The sequence below is a fragment of the Scyliorhinus torazame genome, chromosome 6 (genome assembly GCF_047496885.1).
Source record: "Scyliorhinus torazame isolate Kashiwa2021f chromosome 6, sScyTor2.1, whole genome shotgun sequence".
Lineage (NCBI taxonomy): Eukaryota > Metazoa > Chordata > Chondrichthyes > Carcharhiniformes > Scyliorhinidae > Scyliorhinus > Scyliorhinus torazame.
In genome coordinates this window covers 309,832,072-309,851,746 of record NC_092712.1, presented here as the reverse complement: position 1 = coordinate 309,851,746, position 19,675 = coordinate 309,832,072, and the positions used below count along the sequence as shown (strand labels likewise).

The window sequence follows — 19,675 nt, the reverse complement described above, 5'->3', positions numbered from 1 at the left end:
ATAGGTGGAGGGCAGGATACTCAAATTAAATTGCCTATTATTGGTGATGAACCCATTTGCAGCCACATTCATAAAATCGCATCAGGTTATCGTTCTGAAACACATTGAGGGATCCTTATTAATGGAAAGAAGGAGAAATAAGCAATCGTGTTCTATTCCACTGCTGTTTGCGTTGGTTCCTGAAAGATTACACCTTCGCGTTTTCGAATGTATGTAGGCAGAAGCAAGAAGCGTAACCTAACCAACCCAATTTTAACCAATCCCTGCTTCAAATTCCTGACTGTGCTCCAAGTAGAAGCTCTACCTGCCGGTGTGCAAGTTAGTGGGCAAAGGAGAATAGAAATCAATCTGCCAGAGGATTTTAAATGCTGCCTCAATGCCACTGACCCAGGAACTCACCAAACTGTCGCTGAAGGATCCTGCTTTGGTGATGGCCTCTTCCACTGCCTCCTCTGCCACCCGCAGTGCCACAGCTAGAGTTTCAGTGATGGTGTGACCTTTAACGTAAGATGAGAGGTTATATAGGAACATGGGAATTAGGAGCACAAGCAAGCAATTCAGCCCTTCGAGCCTGCTCCACCATTCAATCAGATCATGGCTGGTCTCTTCCTGGTCTCAAAACCACCTCCCTGCCCATTTCCCGTATCCCTTTAACCCGTTGTTGTATCAGAAACATATCTATCGCTTTCTTGAAACCATTTAATGATTGAGACTCCACCGCACTATGGGGCAGCGAATTCCACAAATTCACCACCCTCTGCGAGAAGTAGTTCCTCCTCATCTCAGTTCTAAATCTACCTCCTCTCAAATTATTTCAATGACCTCTTCTTCTCCAATGTTCCTATGAGAGATTAAGCATCATACTGTTCATACGACATTGAGTAGCATCAGAATAAATCAATTTTTTTGCTTTAAACGCTAGCATGCATGTGCTAAATAAATGACCATCGGACCCCCAGGGGTTATTGCATTTCAAGATTTAAATAAAGTTTAGATAGTTGAAAATTCAATGATCAATTGGAACTTCGCTCTTTATACTTTTTCAATATATATTTTTATTAGAGTTTTTCCATTTTTACAAAATGGAGCTAAACAATATACAGGATTCTTCATGGGGTAAAATACAACCAATTGGGACCGAGCTCAGCATTCCAAGACCTCCAAGCAAAGCAAGGAGGCTCCAGAAAAAGGGGAACAACAGGATTTTGCCATCAGTACAAGATGTGGTTTGGCAGTGTACATTGTCCTATAGGCAGTAAAGCCAGGATTTTTAAAATCATGCCAAGACCCGCAACACAACAGACAGGTCTCATTCCTCCCCAGCCAAATCAGAGGCACCGTTCAAGCTCTGTTATCATCAGAAAACCGAAACCATTTTCCACCAAAGAAACCTGACTGGCAAGGAGAAGAATAGTCATCCAGACACCCATCAACGGGATATTTCGGGGTGATGCAACTCTCCTCCTCCCAACAAGGGGAGCCCCCCTGAAAACAAATCAGAGCCCGTTTCTCCCGCCCATATAAAGGAAGGAAACCCCAAAAAGAGAGGAACAAGAGGATTATCCCCAAGGATTCTTCCACCATGCCAAGACTCGCAACACAACAAACCTCGTTCCTCCCCAGCCAAATCAGAAGCAACGTTCAGGCCCCACCCTCATCAGAAACCACATTCCACCAAGGAAACCCCACCGACAAGGAGAAGACGAATCTCTGTGTTATAGCACAGATTACAGCACAAAGAAACAGGTAAATAAATACCACACAACCCTCATGTCATACAACCATCTCAGCATGATTGTCACAATATAACAGGTGACAAATGCCTCTGTGCTCACATATCATACACCCTTGTCAGGATATAAGACAATGACGATGACTGCGCAATGTTCAGCACCATTCGCGACTCCTCAGATTATGAAGTAGTCCATGTCCAAATGCAGCAAGATCTGGACAATATCCAGGCTTGGGCTGACAAGTGACAAGTTATATTCACACCACACAAGTGTCAGGCAATGACCATCTCCTACAAGGGGATGTAACCACCGCCCCTTGCCATTCAATGGCATTACCATCGCTGAATCCCCCACAATCAACATCCTGGGGGTACCATTGATCAGAAACTGAACTGGACTAGCCATATTAATATTGTGGCTACCAGTGCAGGTCAAAGGTCTGGAATCCTATGGTGAGTACCTCACCTTCTGACCCCCCTAAATCCTATCCACCATCTACAAGGCGCAAGTCAGGACTGTAATGGAATACTCTCCACTTGCCTGGATGAGTGCAGCTCCAACAACACTCAAGAAGCTCAACACCATCCAGGACAAAGCAGCCCGCTTGATTGCTCCCCCTTCCACAAACATTCAAACCCTCCATCACCGACGAACATAGCAGCCATGTGTATCATCTACAAGATGCACTACAGTAACTCACCAAGATTCCTTAGGCAGCACCTACCAAACCCACGACCACTACCATCTAGAAGGACAAAAGTAGCAGATACCTGGGAACCCCATCATTTCCCTCCAAGTCACTCAACACCCCGACTTGGAAATATATCGCTGTTCCTTCACTGTCGCTGGGTCAAAATCTTGCAACTCTCTCCCTAACAGCACAGTGGATGTACCTACACCTCAGGCACTGCAGAGGTTCAAAAAGGCAACTCACCACCACCTTCTGAAGGGCAACTAGGGATGGGCAATAAATGCTGGCCTAACCACCTACACCCACATCCCGTAAATACATTTAAAAATTATGCAAGCAAACACAGGAGTAACATCATAAGGGAACAAAGTTGAGGATTAAGGATGAACTGCAGGATAATATAACCTTCCACGGAGCTTGGAAAGGCCAAAGCCATGACAGTATCGTCAAGTAGCAACCGGGATCCATCCAGAGTTTCACTGAAGCCTTGCACCTCCGACATGTTGTTGACCCAAAGCCCCGGAAGAGAGACACCTGGGCCCTGGCAGGTGTAAACCTCGTCATGTCCAGCCACCTCCAACCCTTCTTGACGAACACCAAGGATAAGGCAAAGTAAGATCAGTGGTCTGACTGACCCCAGGCCTCAAAGACCAGTTACAATGTGCTCCATCGAACTCAAAACACCCAACATTCAAATCTAGATTGTGAAGGTATGGCAGCTAGTTCTCAAATCCGCCCAAGTATTGATCCCCTTAGCCCCTCGGGAGACCGGGCACAAGAACACTCCTTCTCCAGCCCCACCTCCCTGAATCAACTGGGAGGTTCGACAGATCATGCATCAGGGTTTCTAAGGACTGAAGGCGAGCCCTCACCAAGTACCCCAGCGACTGACAGAATTCTCTTCTCTGTTTCATCTAGTCCCCATTCTCCTGAGGATATCTCGCAGTTCAGCAATGTGAGCAGCAATAACATGTGCGCGGCAAGCTCAGACTGACGTCCACAAGTTCACTGACAATGGCAGTCACCATCTCAAAAGCAACGATATCGCCGGAGCGTGGGCCCGCTCACAAGCGAAACCGCCGCTGTGAACTGGGCTCCACTCCGGCCATCCCCAACCACCTCGATAAACCAACAATTTTCTTGACTTATCTCGGCTCCCCATTGCCAAAGTGTAACCAGGGTCCTCCAGGAACGTAATCCAGATCGAACACATCAGGATCAAATAATTATGGGTTGTGCATCAGGATTAAAAAAATTAAAGGATGGGTACATAGAACATACAGTGCAGAAGGAGGCCATTCGGCCCATCGAGTCTACACCGACCCACTTAAGCCCTCATTTCCACCCTATCCCCGCAACCCAATAACCCCTCCTAACCTTTTTGGACACCAAGTGCAATTTATCACGGCCAATCCACCTAACCTGCACGTCTTTGGACTGTGGGAGGAAACCGGAGCACCCGGAGGAAACCCACGCAGACACGGGGAGAACGTGCAGAGTCCGCACAGACAGTGACCCAGCGGGGAATCGAACCTGGGACCCTGGCACTGTGAAGCCACAGTGCTATCCACTTGTGCTGCCGTGCTGCCCCCTACCAAGCGCGGGAGCTCGCAAAAACACAGCCGCTCCTGCGTTTACATCACGTGACCCCCCATTTTTTTGACTGATGATTTCACTTCTAAAATAAGCATACAGAGATACCATAATCAAGACTTTCTCCCCTTCTCTGTTGGTGGCATTGGCGGAAACTCGGGTCCTGTTCTACCTGAACAAATAGTCTTCTCGCCCTTGGTCCAGACAGTAGCTCTGCTCCTGCTACGCAGTGTCTCTCTAACGGGTGTGCGGATTGGGTGGAAGTCACCTATCCAGCATTCCCAATTCCCCTTCCTCTAAAATAAACGGCCAGAGAAGCGGGAAGGTCACAAATTGGGTTCGCTCCCCTACAAGCCTGAACCCATGCTTCAGCAGTCAAGGGAGGATCTGATTTAGCAGCCAAATCTTCGAAAACAATCGGGACAGAAAACCATGAGGCACATTCGATATGCGCAGACCGTGTACACAAGGAGCAATGAAGCAGAAAATCGTCCCTATAATCTGCCGTGCACCATAATTCATACTGAGTAACAATGGACGTTCTTTACTTCAAATACCAAACAAGACATTCACAGAACTGATAGCGAGGTTGTGGAAGTCTCTTTAAACCCTTTATCCTTGCATCCAATTCAATTTATTTTCCAATACAGTGATGCTTGTATTTTGAGTTTTCATCCAACACATTTGTTTGCTCATGCACCGTGAAGGAGCACAGTGATGAGTCTATTACAGGCAAGATCAGAGAAAGCAACTCAGCGGACTTGTCCCACAGAACAATGACTCAAAAGCCAGGCAAAGTACTTTTCCGCAGACAAGAGGTGCTCATTTTCTAAATCGTATCTTAACGGTTTTAATAAAAATAAGATTCACATTGGCCAGCAATCCTAACTGGACTGAATCATGCCTGTATCAAATCTTTGGTTGTGAAAATTCCCTCAAGTAAGTCGCAGGTTCAACCTCACCTTTGTTTCTCTGGGGTGGGGGGGGGGGGGGGGGGGTGGTAGAGGGGGGTGGTGTCCTGTTTTGAGCTCAATCTTTAATGGTGTAGGTCATATGTTGATCGTATTATGTGGGGTGGGAGCACAGGCTGATCTGCTGACTCAAAGCATTTGGGATATTCATAATGTTGCTTCGCACTGAGCAAATGGTGCCCATTTTGAAGACTACACTATATCACAGGAGATGACAAGCTGGGAATTATGGAGCTGATTATATGATAACTAGATGGCATCATGACGTGATACAGAGTAGCAAACTCTTTTTTCACACTGTACATTTTAGTATCTGATCACTACTTAAACATGGCACAAAGAGAGAGTGAGTACAGGAAGAAGAATGTGGTGATAGGCCTATGGGCTATATCACAGCTGGATGGTGTGTGACCTCCAGCCAGCAGGTGGCAGTATAGACACACCATGTGGTCTCAAGACCAAGGTCATGTGACCTGGGACCTGTATATAAAGAGAGGCACATCTGGCCATCTCCAGAAGAACACGAGGTGGAGGGTAATAAGACGTACATGTAACAGAGCAGCAGAAGGTGTAAGTTCCAGAGGAGTAGCAAGACTCCATGATAACGTGCTCTGTATCAGATTGTCATCCTACCCCATAAGACACGATAAAAGGATCTTGGTTTGGCAGATCGAAGTGTATGGTGAGTTCATCTTAAAGTACAAGGGACCAAACACAACAAAGGAAAACTTTTCAGTGTCCACCAACCGCAACATAAAGTCAAATTGCGGGCATAATTCCACACTGTCTATGCTTTACAGCATTTTAAATACCTTACCCATGATCCGACTCAGCTTTCTCTTCCCTACTGGAGGGAACATGGTGGTGGAGTAGTGATGTCACTGGACCGGTAATCTGGAGGACCACATAAATGTTCTGGGGGACAAGGCTTCAAATCCCACCGTGGCAACTGGCGGAATTTAAAATCAATTAATCTGCAATTGAATAGCTAGTCTCAGTCATGGTGACCGTGGAAACATTGTCGATTGTTGGAAAAAAAACCCTCTGGTTAATTTTAGGGAAGGAAATCTGCCATCCTTACCTTGTCTGACCTACAGGTGACTCCAGACCCACATCAGAGAATTTACAGTGCAGAAGGAGGCCATTCGGCCCATCGAGTCTCCACCGACCCGAACAAAGAGCACCCTACTGAAGCCCACGTATCTACCCTATCCCCTTAAACCAGTAACCCCCGTTTAACATTTTGTGGACACTAAGGGCAATTTATCATGGCCAATCCACCTAACCCGCACATCATTGGACTGTGGGAGGAAACCGGAGCACCCGGAGGAAACCCACGCAGACACGGGGAGAACATGCAGACTCCGCGCAGTCACCCAAGCCGGGAATCGAACCTGGGACCCTGGAGCTGTGAAGCAACTGTGCTAACCACTGTGCTACCATGCTGCCCTCAAATCTTCCCTATCAACCTAATCTTCATCTTAAAGAGCTCAATCAAGTCACTCCCCCAGCTTTCTCTATTCTAGAACAGAGCTCCGAATCTGTCCAGCCTGTCCTGTTGTGCCTGCCCACCCAGTGCGTGCAAATCATTTTCTATACTCGCCTCTCCCATGCCTTAACTCCTTTTTAAAACACGGAGGCCAAAACTATACTCCGTAATTATTTTAACATTTTAAAAAAGTCTCTTCTTAATTCTCTGTGGAGCAGTGGATTTGCACCCCCCCCCCCCACTCTGTCCCTATCCAGAAACCCCAATGATATTGCGTTCTTTGTGGTTTTATCTAATTTGGCAAAGGATTATACACTTGAACTCCTTGATTCATCTCTGCCCTCCAGTGACTTTCTATTCTGTCTACAGTTTCTTTATCCTTTTTCTCTTCATATTAGATTGCACCTTTTACCTGTCTTCCCCTTCCACTAACATGTCTATGTCTTACAGACATCGCTGCTTGTCAAACCTTTGTAGTGGTAGCAAAATAAAAATGGGCTCACACAGACCTTCGTGCCTCAACATTTCCAACTCTTTCTCCAGTCTGTACAAAACCCTGTTTAGGAACTTTTCAACCCCCACCAATACAGGGTGTCTTTCCAACTCCCAATCCCCGTTGTGGTATTTTTCCCAAGTACCACGAGCTTTCTCCGATTAGCCCATGGTTTAGAGTACTTTTCCAATTCTCCCCTCACTGAAGGACTTTTCTAACCTGTCTTCCATGGTAAAGTGTGTATCCGCTACTTCATGCCCACAGAGACACTTTTTCCAAACCCCACTCTTCCACCAAGGTACTTTCACCAATCTACCATTCTCAATGTGACTATCCGCGGTGAGTCGACTCTTGCCTATCCAGCGACGTTACCTCTGGGCTCCCCTATTGGTCCATCTCAGGCCCCTCCTCTTCATTTACGAGCTGTTACTTGGCATCATTATGTGTTGACATGGGATCACTCTTCACATGAACAGTGACAACACCAAGCTCTCTGTCTACCGCTATTCTCACTGTCTCCGCCGTCTCTGTTATCAAATTGTTCACCTGTCAGTGTTGACATCTGTTCACCTGATTTTGGATGAACCACAAATTCCTCCAATTATATTGAGGAGACAGAAGCCATCCCTTTTGCCCTCACCTTTGACCTTCATTTAACCCAACCACTGATGTCAACCACTATCTGACTGCCTGAGGCTGAACAATGTCTGGCAGACACTCGTCATATTCGACCCTGAGCTAAGTCTTCCCCCCCCCCCCCCCCCCCCCAGCCCAATCGCACATAGTCTCTATCCTTGCTGAGCGATACACTTGTTCCTGGCTCCCAGTGTCTCAAATTTAGAATTCTCGTCCTTGCATTTAAGTCCCTTCATGATCTCAGCCCTCCCCCCACTACTGAAGGTCTACAATTGTAACTCACCATTCCTCTGGCTTTATCCTCCAGACAGACCCTTTTCCCTTCACCCCATCATCCTCAGCCTGGCCTTCCGCTGCCTAGAACCTAGACCTGGGACGTGGCTAATGCCAGGGAAAAACGCGATGTCTAGAACTTGAAGGCTGGAGGCCAAATAGGAGCAAAAAAAACATCAGCCGACAAAACTTAGTCTCACATCCAATCTAGGAATGCAAAAGACATCTTAGAAGACCATCCCAAGGTTGGGAACAGCACTCAAATTCCAAATGGGCTGTAAAACGCAAGTCTGCCGAATGGAAAAGAGATGTTTCGCTGGCAGGAGCAAAGCAAGTTTCTTGAAGCTCGGACAGTAATGAAGGAGATGTGGACACCCCTTCAGAGATCGATGCAGCCGGAGACACCAACAATGTCATCGAATCCTAGAATAGTAGATCAGAGAATGAAGCCTGCGACCCATTGAGTCTTTCAAAAGGGTTAAAACAGAAACCATTATCAGTGGGATGTGATTGCTGTTGGATTTAATTTGAGTAGATTTGAAGGGGTGACATGTGATCCCTGGCACTCCAACCCCCCCAGCCCCATATCTCCCAGCCCTCTGACCTGCCTTCAATGATGGGCTGTCGGGTCTCACCCCACACATCGTAATAATGCCCACGGCTCAATATCCAGGGAGCCTCACCGTTCAGGTGCTGGAAAGTATCCTGGGCCTCACTAGTACAACAAACTGAGTGTGTTGTCCGACTTTCTGCGCCAAAGTGTGGCAACTGCCCAACACGCAGGTGAGAACTGGTGGAATGGAGTTGCATTGTTAGAATGGCCAGAACAGCACGTGAAACACAGACCGTGTAAATCGCATCTGCAGCCAAGTGCGAAGAGATGGGGCGGGATTCTCCCTTACCCAGCAGGGCGGTCTTCCGGAGTAATGGAGTGGCGGGAACCACTCTGGCGTCGGGCCACCCCAAAGGTGCGGAGACAGCCAAGCCCTCGCCTTGAGGGGCTAGGCCCACGCCGGAGTGGTTTCCGCTCCGCCGGCTGGCGGGAAAGGCCTTTGGTGCCACACCAGCCGGCGCCAAAAGGTCTTCGCCAGGTGACGCATGCGTGGGAGCGTCAGCGGCTGCTGAAGTCATCCCCGCGCATGCGCAGGGGAGGGGGTCTCTTCCGCCTCCGCCATAGTGAAGACCATGGCGAAGGCGGAAGAAAAAGAGTGCCCCCACGGCACAGGCCCGCCCGCGGATCGGTGGGCCAGGCCACCGTGGGGGCAGCCCCCAGGACCCCAGAGCCCGCCCGCGCCGCCTTGTCCCGCTGTTCAGAAGGTGGTTTAATCCACGCCAGCGGGAAAGGGTTGACAGCGGCGGGACTTCGGCCCATCGCGGGCCGGAGAATCGCCGAGGGTGGGCCCGCCGACTGGCGCGTCGCGATTCCCGCCCCCGCCAACTGGTGCAGTGCGATTCCCGCCCCCGCCGAATCTCTGATGGTGGAGAATTCGGGACACGGCGGGGGTGGGATTCATGCCTGCCCCCGGCGATTCTACGACCCGGTGGGGGGGACGGAGAATCGCGTCCATGGTGTGGCCCTGTCTCCACCAGATGGGAGGACTCAAAATCCACCTCAGACTATCTTTTCCATTCATTCACTGAGTGGGGATATTGTTGGTGAGGCCAGCATTTACTGCTATTCCCTAGTTGGCCATGAGAAGGTGGTCGCGAGCCGTTCTCTTGACCTCAACTGAGCAGTTTGCTTAGCCATTTTACAGGGCAATTAAGGCCCAACCACATTGTCATGGGCCTGGAGTCAAATAGAAGCCAGACCGGGTAAGTATAGCAGATTTCCTTCCCCAAAGAAGATGAGTGAACCAGATGGGTTTGTACAACAATCCGGTAGGTTCATAGTCACCATCGCTGAGGCTAGCTTTTTATTCCAGATTTGTTTAACTAATTGAATTTTTAATTCCCCAGTTTCCATGGTGGGATTTGAATTCACGACTCCGAATCATTAGTCCAGGCCTCTGGGCTATTAGTCCAGTCACACAACCACTTTGCAACCTTATCCCTGAATCTCAAGTTATGAATGTCACGGCAATCCTTCCAAGTGGGTAAAGAACACGCCACAAGTTTATATCTATCACACCGCAGACCTTTTCAATGCAATTTCAGCCTCACCTTCAGTCTGTCTGTAGGTTGTGGAGTCATTTCCGCAAATACTCTCTTCATTCTCTTGGCTGTCAGCAAGAATATTGCCTTCTGAACAGAACACAATGTTCAGGTCTTGAGTTAAGAAGTCTTATTGGAAAAGGGTAATCAATAACAGTGTCAATTCAATGCCCAGACAGGGTGAAAGCATCTTAAGAAACAAGCTACGGTCTTGGGATGATACCTCATCATGCAGACTTGGTTTTACAAAAGGTTGTGTAGACAAGTTATTATAAAAGCCTGGGCAGTTCGCAGGGGATGAGGACTAATAGGGTGAGGTTCCTTAGACATTTGTTAATCTCCCAAAGTAACTCTGGCAGGAGACTGGTGCATCAAAGCAGATTACCCACAATTTCTAGGTGTTTTCTATCAACCTTGTAGACAGCTGGACTAGTAATCCAGAAGCCCGGGGGTAATGCTCTGGGAGACCCAGGTTCGATTCCCATCACGGAAGATGGTGAAATTTGAATTCAATAAAAAATATCTGGAATCGAAAGGGACCCTGGAACCACTGTCGATTGTCATAAAAATCTGTCTGGGTCATTAAGGAGATTGGTTCCCCTTATCTGGTCTGGTCTACATGTGACTCCAGATCAACAGCAATGCGGTTGACTGTTAAATGAGGGACAATAAAAGCCCATGGATTTAAAAAAATAAATCACGGCCCTTTAAATGTGAAACTGGCTCCCGCTCGAGATGACTTTGTAAAAGCGATGTGACACCGGGTGCACAATTAACGGCGACCCAGAGTGAAACACGCTCTCTGAGCGCTGCTGCTGGGGGGGGATGATGGGAAGAGATCAATCGCAGAGGAAGAGGAATGTGCGGTCTTACAATGAGCTTCCTCTGGGGGTGGGGGGGTGGGGACGACAGCCGCTAGGGTAAATCTGCCGTGAGCGTCCGGCAGCGCAATCGTGCACAGCCCTTCGTCCCCAGAGACATTTGTTCATTTTATTTCAGCCCTGAATTTCATCCCGCCCTGGGTGGAGGGTTGCAGCTACAATGTGAAGGCCGCCTGGCCACCCGCCAACCATACTAGCAGACGCGCTGCGTAAAATCCCAGTCAATTGCTGTTTAATTTGTTTAAAATGGCATTGTCAGCGGGCACACTTCCGACTCAAGCATGCCCGCCAACAATAAATATCGTGCCAGGGCACGATGATGTCAGGATGCGTGCCTGCCCGGGCAACATAAAATTCTGCCCATCATCTTTCGCTCTCTCTCTTTACTGCCGAGACATTTGCTCATTACTTAACTGTCTTCTAACTGTCTTACCTTGTCTTCTATTATTTTCAGCCTCTGCACTGAGGACTTCCATCTACCATTCAGGTGTCTTAAAACTTAACAATTCTGTGACTTGGAGATATTTCTATTCCCAAACAAAGCTGCGTGTTGCAGATGTTCTCGTCTATCACATTGCTGGATCAGTAAAGGCCAGTTCACAGAAAATAAAACGGAGATAATTGGCCTTCAAATACGGCCATAAAAATAAACCTGCCTGGAAGGGCTCACAAACATTGTTTACTGGAAGGGGACACACAAGGTGCAGCGGGCTGAGGTGCAAGTGGGGCACGGGCACCTCGCAGGCGATGGGCTCGAGGGGAGGGTGGTTGAATTGAGGAACAGACTCCTTCTTGAGGCTGCTGGCCTTTTCCTTCTGGGTTGCTGACATCCTGCACGATCTCGTGAAGACCGGTGGGCCGGGGAGAGTGATGCGTCGCTGGCTGGGCCAGCATTTGCTGCCCATTGCCCTTTCCCACCCTCAGCCCTGTGAACACAGTGGCTTGCTCGGCCATTTCAGTGGGGCAGCTCAGAATCGACCGCATCGCTGTGTGGGACTGGAGTCACATGTAGGCCAGACCGGGTAAGGACGGCAGATTTCCTTCTCTAACGGACATGAGTGAACCAGATTGGGTCTTACAACAATTGACAATGGTTTCATGGCCATCATTAGACGTTTTAATTCCAGATTATTATTGAATTCAAATTTCATCGTCTGCAGTGGTGGGATTTGAACCCTGGTCCCCAGAGCATTACCCTGGGTCTCCGTCCAGTGACAATACCACTCCGCCACCACTTCCCATACGAGTGTGGGAATACCAGTTTAACTGGTATTGAAATATGGCGGCAGGCCCTGTGAACCCGCCAGCTGATGGCGGATGGACGAATGGGCTGCTGTCCCGCTGGGAGAATCAGAGGGGAGCTCGTCTGCGCATATTTAATGAGGTTCCAAGAGCAGAATGGGACATGGGATCATGCCATTCTGCCACCGGAGCCAACTGCCCCCCCCCCCCCCCCACACACACACACACACTTAGGCCGGGACTTTCAGCTCCCCCCACCACCCGTGGCAAGATTTCGGGTGGCGGAGGCGATTTCCCATTGGCCACTGGTGGGATCATCTGGTCCTGCCAAGGACTATGACATTGTGTATGGCTTGCCCACCCTGCCGCCAGGGAACCCACTGGCGAGAAAGGCCGGAGAATCCCGCCCTTAGTCTGAAAAATAGAGACTTCCGCCCTTAGGCTCTGGGGTAGAATTGTCCCAAAATCTGTCAGACTATCAGTTTCAGACTGAAAGCCAGCGTCACGCCAGCTGAGTGGGAAGATACATTGACGGGCAAAAGTAGCGGACTCAAGATCGCTTATGATGTTATAATGTATGAAATCAGGCTTGTGCCCTTCCTGGGTGCGAACCGGATTGCGTTATCGGAGGGGACAGGGAAGCTCGGAAACTGAAATCTCACCGGTGCAAATCCCGCTTTTTGCTTCTTGCGGAATGCAGTGGTCATTCTGGATTTGCACCATTTGCCGCTAAATTGTGGCGGGGCAACTATTTATGTCCAATATTTTTGTCTAAACTACCCCTTCTTTCACTTTGGCCTTTTCCATGTTTACATCTAGTCCATTTGATGATTCCATATCCCACTTCCTACTTGCTGTCCCATTCTCCCTGTGTCTGCGTGGGCTTCCTCCAGGTGCTCCGGTTTCCTCCCCCTGTCTAAAGATGTGCAGGATAGGTTATGGCTTTACACCAAGGTGCTGTGGGCCTGGGTAGGGTGCTTTTTCAGAGGGTCGGTGCAGACCCGATGGGCTGAATGACCTCCTTCTGCATCGTAAGGTGTCTTTGATTCCGTTTACAGGGCTGCTGGCCAATCAGATTAGCTGGCAGCTCTTTGAGGTAGGCCTTCCACCTGAGTGAGTCCGACCTCCAGCCAATGAATGCAGCCGGTATTAGTGACAATGCATTGGCCACCAACTCTCCCGGTGGTGGAAAGGGGAGCCCTCCCATCCTAAAAATCCTGGACCAAATTGGGAATCCTGGAATTGCTTTCCCAGGCACATGTCAGAATAGGGAAGGAAGGACAGGAAGACGAGGGAAACACAGAGCTAAAGGTGTGGTATCAGGACGAGGGATTACACTGGGATAGCTGGGACCTGTTCTGCAAAGGAGATAGCATCAGGAAGGGTGGCAAAACAGTCCAAAGGTGAAGGGACAAGGAAGAATGTAGAGAGTGGGGTTCGGAAAATAAAGACAAGCAGTGTGGGTGATTTGAATTGTGTCTAATTGTGAAGAGAAAAATAGCTGAAGATAGTTGTCAAAAGAACAAGTAGAAAGTGGGATATGGAGTGATCAAATGGACTAGATATAAAACAGGGAAAAGGCCAAAAGAAGGGGTAGCTTAGACAAAAACATTGGACATGAATAGTTTTAAAAAGCAAACAGACGTTAAAATGCAGGAAATATAATCACTTGGAACAACCCACAAAGCAGAAGTAATATGGAATAAATGCACAATCTGGAAACAGATTGGAGACAGCAGTTTGGAATAGATTCTCTAGAGCTGGTCGTGTCCTTATTTTTATCTAACAAGGTGAATATATTTCACAACTGGCTATTGCTTCAAGCCTTGGGGGTATAACTGGGGCAGATTCGAATCAATTGACTGGGTGCTTTGGGAGGGTTTGGTAGCTTGTGCAGCATCATCTTGGGATAGTGGTGTGTATGCAGGTGAATATGTTACAGGTGAGATGATCAATGCGCGAAAGCTAACTAAAGGTGCGCGGGATGAAGCAACGCTAACCAGGAGAGGTGCCGATTTTGAAATGAAATGAAATGAAAATCGCTTATTGTCACAAGTAGGCTTCAAATGAAGTTACTGTGAAAAGCCCCTAGTCGCCACATTCCGGCGCCTGTTCGGGGAGGCTGGTATGGGAATTTGGAACGGTTCCCAGAGTGAGGAGTTGTTCGGGATTTGGAGTTGGTAAAGGCAGCTGCTGTGTAAGCGAGGAACCAATTTTGTAATCAGTCCCTAAAGCTGGGAACTTTGCGCCCAACGGAACTCTCCACACAGCTCACAAAAAAAACCAGACCTTGAGGGTAGACATCACATTATTTATAATCCTCTCAGAATAACCAAATAATGTTCCTGGGGACGCCTCTTTACTGTGTAGCACTGCGCTGTCCCTTTAAGATTGACACGTACATAGAACATAGAACATAGAAAATACAGCACAGAACAGGCCCTTCGGCCCACGATGTTGTGCCGAACCTTTGTCCTAGATTAATCATAGATTATCATTGAATTTACAGTGCAGAAGGAGGCCATTCGGCCCTTTGAGTCTGCACCGGCTCTTGGAAAGAGCACCCTACCCAAACTCAACACCTCCACCCAACACCAAGGGCAATTTGGACATTAAGGGCAATTTATCATTGGCCAATTCACCTAACCCGCACATCTTTGGACTGTGGGAGGAAACCGGAGCACCCGGAGGAAACCCACGCAGACACGGGGAGGACGTGCAGACTCCGCACAGACAATGACCCAAGCCGGAATCGAACCTGGGACCATGGATCTGTGAAGCAATTGTGCTATCCACAATGCTACCGTGCTGCCCTTAAGAACAAATAAATCTACACTATATCATTTTCCCGTAATCCATGTACCTATCCAACAGCTGCTTGAAGGTCCCTAATGTTTCCGACTCAACTACTTCCACAGGCAGTGCATTCCATGCCCCCACTACTCTCTGGGTAAAGAACCTACCTCTAATATCCCTCCTATATCTTCCACCTTTCACCTTAAATTTATGTCCCCTTGTAATGGTGTGTTCCACCTGGGGAAAAAGTCTCTGACTGTCTACTCTATCTATTCCCCTGATCATCTTATAAACCTCTATCAAGTCGCCCCTCATCCTTCTCCGCTCTAATGAGAAAAGGCCTAGCACCCTCAACCTTTCCTCGTAAGACCTACTCTCCATTCCAGGCAACATCCTGGTAAATCTTCTTTGCACCTTTTCCAGAGCTTCCACATCCTTCCTAAAATTAGGCGACCAGAACTGTACACAGTACTCCAAATGTGGCCTTACCAAAGTTTTGTACAGCTGCATCATCACCTCACGGCTCTTAAATTCAATCCCTCTGTTAATGAACGCGAGCACACCATAGGCCTTCTTCACAGCTCTATCCACTTGAGTGGCAACTTTCAAAGATGTATGAACATAGACCCCAAGGTCTCTCTGCTCCTCCACAATGCCAAGAACTCTACCGTTAACCCTGTATTCCGCATTCATATTTGTCCTTCCAAAATGGACAACCTCACACTTTTCAGGGTTAAACTCCATCTGCCACTTCTCAGCCCAGCTCTGCATCCTATCTATGTCTCTTTGCAGCCGACAACAGCCCTCCTTACTATCCACAACTCCACCAATCTTCGTATCGTCTGCAAATTTACTGACCCGCCCTTCAACTCCCTCATCCAAGTCATTAATGAAAATCACAAACAGCAGAGGACCCAGAACTGATCCCTGCGGTACACCACTGGTAACTGGGATCCAGGCTGAATATTTGCCATCCACCACCACTCTCTGACTTCTATCGGTTAGCCAGTTCGTTATCCAACTGGCCAAATTTCCCACTATCCCATGCCTCCTTACTTTGTGCAGAAGCCTACCATGGGGAACTTTATCAAATGCCTTACTAAAATCCATGTACACTACATCCACTGCTTTACCTTCATCCACATGCTTGGTCACCTCCTCAAATAATTCAATTAGGCTTGTAAGGCAAGACCTACCCCTCACAAATCCGTGCTGACTATCCCTAATCAAGCAGTGTCTTTCCAGATGCTCAGAAATCCTATCCTTCAGTACCCTTTCCATTACTTTGCCTACCACCGAAGTAAGACTAACTGGCCTGTAATTCCCAGGGTTATCCCTAGTTCCTTTTTTGAACAGGGGCACGACATTCGCCACTCTCCAATCCCCTGGTACCACCCCTGTTGACAGTGAGGACGAAAAGATAATTGCCAACGGCTCTGCAATTTCATCTCTTGCTTCCCATAGAATCCTTGGATATATCCCGTCAGGCCCGGGGGACTTGTCTATCCTCAAGTTTTTCAAAATGCCCAACACATCTTCCTTCCTAACAAGTATTTCCTCGAGCTTACCAATCTGTTTCACACTGTCCTCTCCAACAATATCGCCCCTCTCATTTGTAAATACAGAAGAAAAGTACTCATTCAAGACCTCTCCTATCTCTTCAGACTCAATACACAATCTCCCGCTACTGTCCTTGATCGGACCTACCCTCGCTCTAGTCATTCTCATATTTCTCACATATGTGTAAAAGGCCTTGGGGTTTTCCTTGATCCTACCCGCCAAAGATTGTTCATGCCCTCTCTTAGCTCTCCTAATCCCTTTCTTCAGTTCCCTCCTGGCTATCTTGTATCCCTCCAATGCCCTGTCTGAACCTTGTTTCTTCAGCCTTACATAAGTCACCTTTTTTCTCTTAGCAAGACATTCAACCTCTCTAGTCAACCATGGTTCCCTCACTCGACCATCTCTTCCCTGCCTGACAGGGACATACATATCAAGGACACGTAGCACCTGTTCCTTGAACAAGTTCCACATTTCACTTGTGTCCTTCCCTGCCAGCCTATGTTCCCAACTTATGCACTTCAATTCTTGTCTGACAACATCGTATTTACCCTTCCCCCAATTGTAAACCTTGCCCTGTTGCACGTACCTATCCCTCTCCATTACTAAAGTGAAAGTCACAGAATTGTGGTCACTATCTCCAAAATGCTCCCCCACTAACAAATCTATCACTTGCCCTGGTTCATTACCCAGTACTAAATCCAATATTGCCCCTCCTCTGGTCGGACAATCTACATACTGTGTTAGAAAAGCTTCCTGGACACACTGCACAAACACCACCCCATCCAAACTATTTGATCTAAAGAGTTTCCACTCAATATTTGGGAAGTTAAAGTCGCCCATGACTACTACCCTATGACTTCTGCACCTTTCCAAAATCTGTTTCCCAATCTGTTCCTCCACATCTCTGCTACTATTGGGGGGCCTATAGAAAACTCCTAACAAGGTGACTGCTCCTTTCCTATTTCTGACTTCAACCCATACTACCTCAATAGGGTGATACTCCTCGAACTGCCATTCTGCAGCTGTTATACTATCTCTAATTAATAATGCCACCCCCCCCACCTCTTTTACCACCCTCCCTAATCTTATTAAAACATCTATAACCAGGGACCTCCAACAACCATTTCTGCCCCTCTTCTATCCAAGTTTCCGTGATGGCCACCACATCGTAGTCCCAAGTACCGATCCATGCCTTAAGTTCACCCACCTTATTCCTGATGCTTCTTGCGTTGAAGTATACACACTTCAACCCATCTCCGTGCCTGCAAATACTCTCCTTTGTCAGTGTTCCCTTCCCCACTGCCTCATTACATGCTTTGGCGTCCTGAATATCGGCTACCTTAGTTGCTGGACTACAAATCCGGTTCCCATTCCCCTGCCAAATTAGTTTAAACCCTCCCGAAGAGTACTAGCAAACCTCCCTCCCAGGATATTGTAGCTACACATACGCATGTTCTTAATGGGAATCTTAATGTTCTTAAAGGAGACATTGTTTGCGTGCGGCACATTCGCTTCCTGTGCAGCACAGTCCCGACAGCTATGCGGCTGCGCACCCAGACAGCTTAGAGGCAACATTGCCTGCGGGGTTGAACGAGGTTACAGAGGTAGGTAGGGATTGAAGGCCTTGGAGGCGTTGCTGCGATGGGAACCAAAGTAGGTCAGTGATGTGATAAGTGAACGTGGAATGGTGTAAGTTAGGATGTAATCAGCAGAGATTTGAAGCGGCAAAACAATAGGAGGGCGAAGGACTGAAGGCAGGCTTGGGGAACCCCTCCCTCCCGCCCCGTGGCCTTCTCCATCAACACTGTTAGCTTTGCAGCCCTTAAGAGCCTCCATCAAAAAGGCCTTCACTAGATATTTATACCTAACTGAACCAGGTTGGCAATCTCTCCAACCTTGATTCACGTATGAGCCTTACAGTGGAGACTTTCACCTTGCTGTTGCTCGCTAGATTGAAATATTGATGCCGAAAGTGAAAGGACAGTGAAAGGACTCACTGAATGGTTACATCCCACGGTTTCTCTCTGTGCCACATCAAATCTGACTGATAGAATTTTAAGACATTGGATTACAAATCACCAAGCTTGTGCTTGCATTGGTGACATTATTGTAACAATGCCATGGGGTAGGGACACAATAAGAAAGCTTGCATAATAAGCTTTGTTACATAATAACAAATACAAGGTGGAGTGAAGAGTGGATGCCACATAGGCATCAATTTTAGACCGTGTTTTTGTAAATACCTAGTATGTTTGACGAGTTCCTCCTGCCTGTAAGGCGTTTCTTGTACAACGTATGAACCACCTTTGCACTGCCGAAGTGTTTGAATCTGCCCTTGACATTATTATAGTACCATTCCAAAGACTGCGTCCTCAGGAGCCTAAAGGAACAAGAACAACTATAATCAAACTTAGTAACGCTAATCTTAGAACATGTTGACAACACTCTTAATACAAAAATTACACATTTTTATCCATAATCCACAAAAGGTTTGTATTGGGTTAAAAACTAGGGTAATTCGCAGAAAAGAGTCCAGCTTCTGTGCATAGAGCACGGTAGCACTGTTGCTTCACAGCTCCAGGGTCCCAGGTTCGACTCCCGGCTTGGGTCACTGTTTGTGTGGAGTCTGCACATTCTCCCTGTGTCTGCTTGGGTTTCCTCCGGGTCCTCCGATCTCCTCCCCCAAGTCCCGAAAGACATGCTTGTTAGGGAATTTGGACATTCTGAATTCTCCCTCTGTGTACCCGAACAGGCGCCGGAATGTGGCGACGAGGGGCTTTTCACGGTAACTTCATTGCAATGTTAATGTCAGCCTACTTGTGACAGTAAAGATTATTAATATATTATTATATAATAGCCCAAAATTATAAATGTTGTGTTAAAATAACTATGAGCGGGAGGGAGGGCCAAACCACTCAAGCATTTTGCATGTTTAAAAATTAGTGCTTTTAACTTCCTGGTTTGCCGGCTATGAGAATTCTTCAATCTGATTGGCTACTCTGCCAGCTAGATGGCTTCATTGTTCTTGGATGCCCGAGATCCCTATAACAATCATCAGCGTGAAAGTGAAATCCTCGCTCGGTCATTGTGGTGATCTTTGAGCTCGGTGATGAGATGCATCACTTTGCTGATGATCTTGAACCTGAAAATCCAAACCAATAGT

General features: G+C 47.7%; 1 protein-coding gene across 3 annotated transcripts in view; it reads right to left on the bottom strand.

The window, feature by feature from the left end:
- Positions 1-19,675, bottom strand: part of myripb (myosin VIIA and Rab interacting protein b) — a 475,899-nt gene that overhangs the window by 112,831 nt on the left and 343,393 nt on the right. For 2 of the 3 annotated variants that reach the window (XM_072510045.1, XM_072510047.1), the window contains exons 4-6: positions 18,756-18,892; positions 10,043-10,162; positions 400-497 (exon numbers count right to left, since the gene is read on the bottom strand). In XM_072510045.1, the coding sequence (XP_072366146.1) occupies positions 400-497; positions 10,043-10,162; positions 18,756-18,892 (355 nt within the window). The remainder of the gene's footprint in view (positions 1-399; positions 498-10,042; positions 10,163-18,755; positions 18,893-19,675) is intronic. The other variant, XM_072510046.1, reaches the window with a different exon arrangement.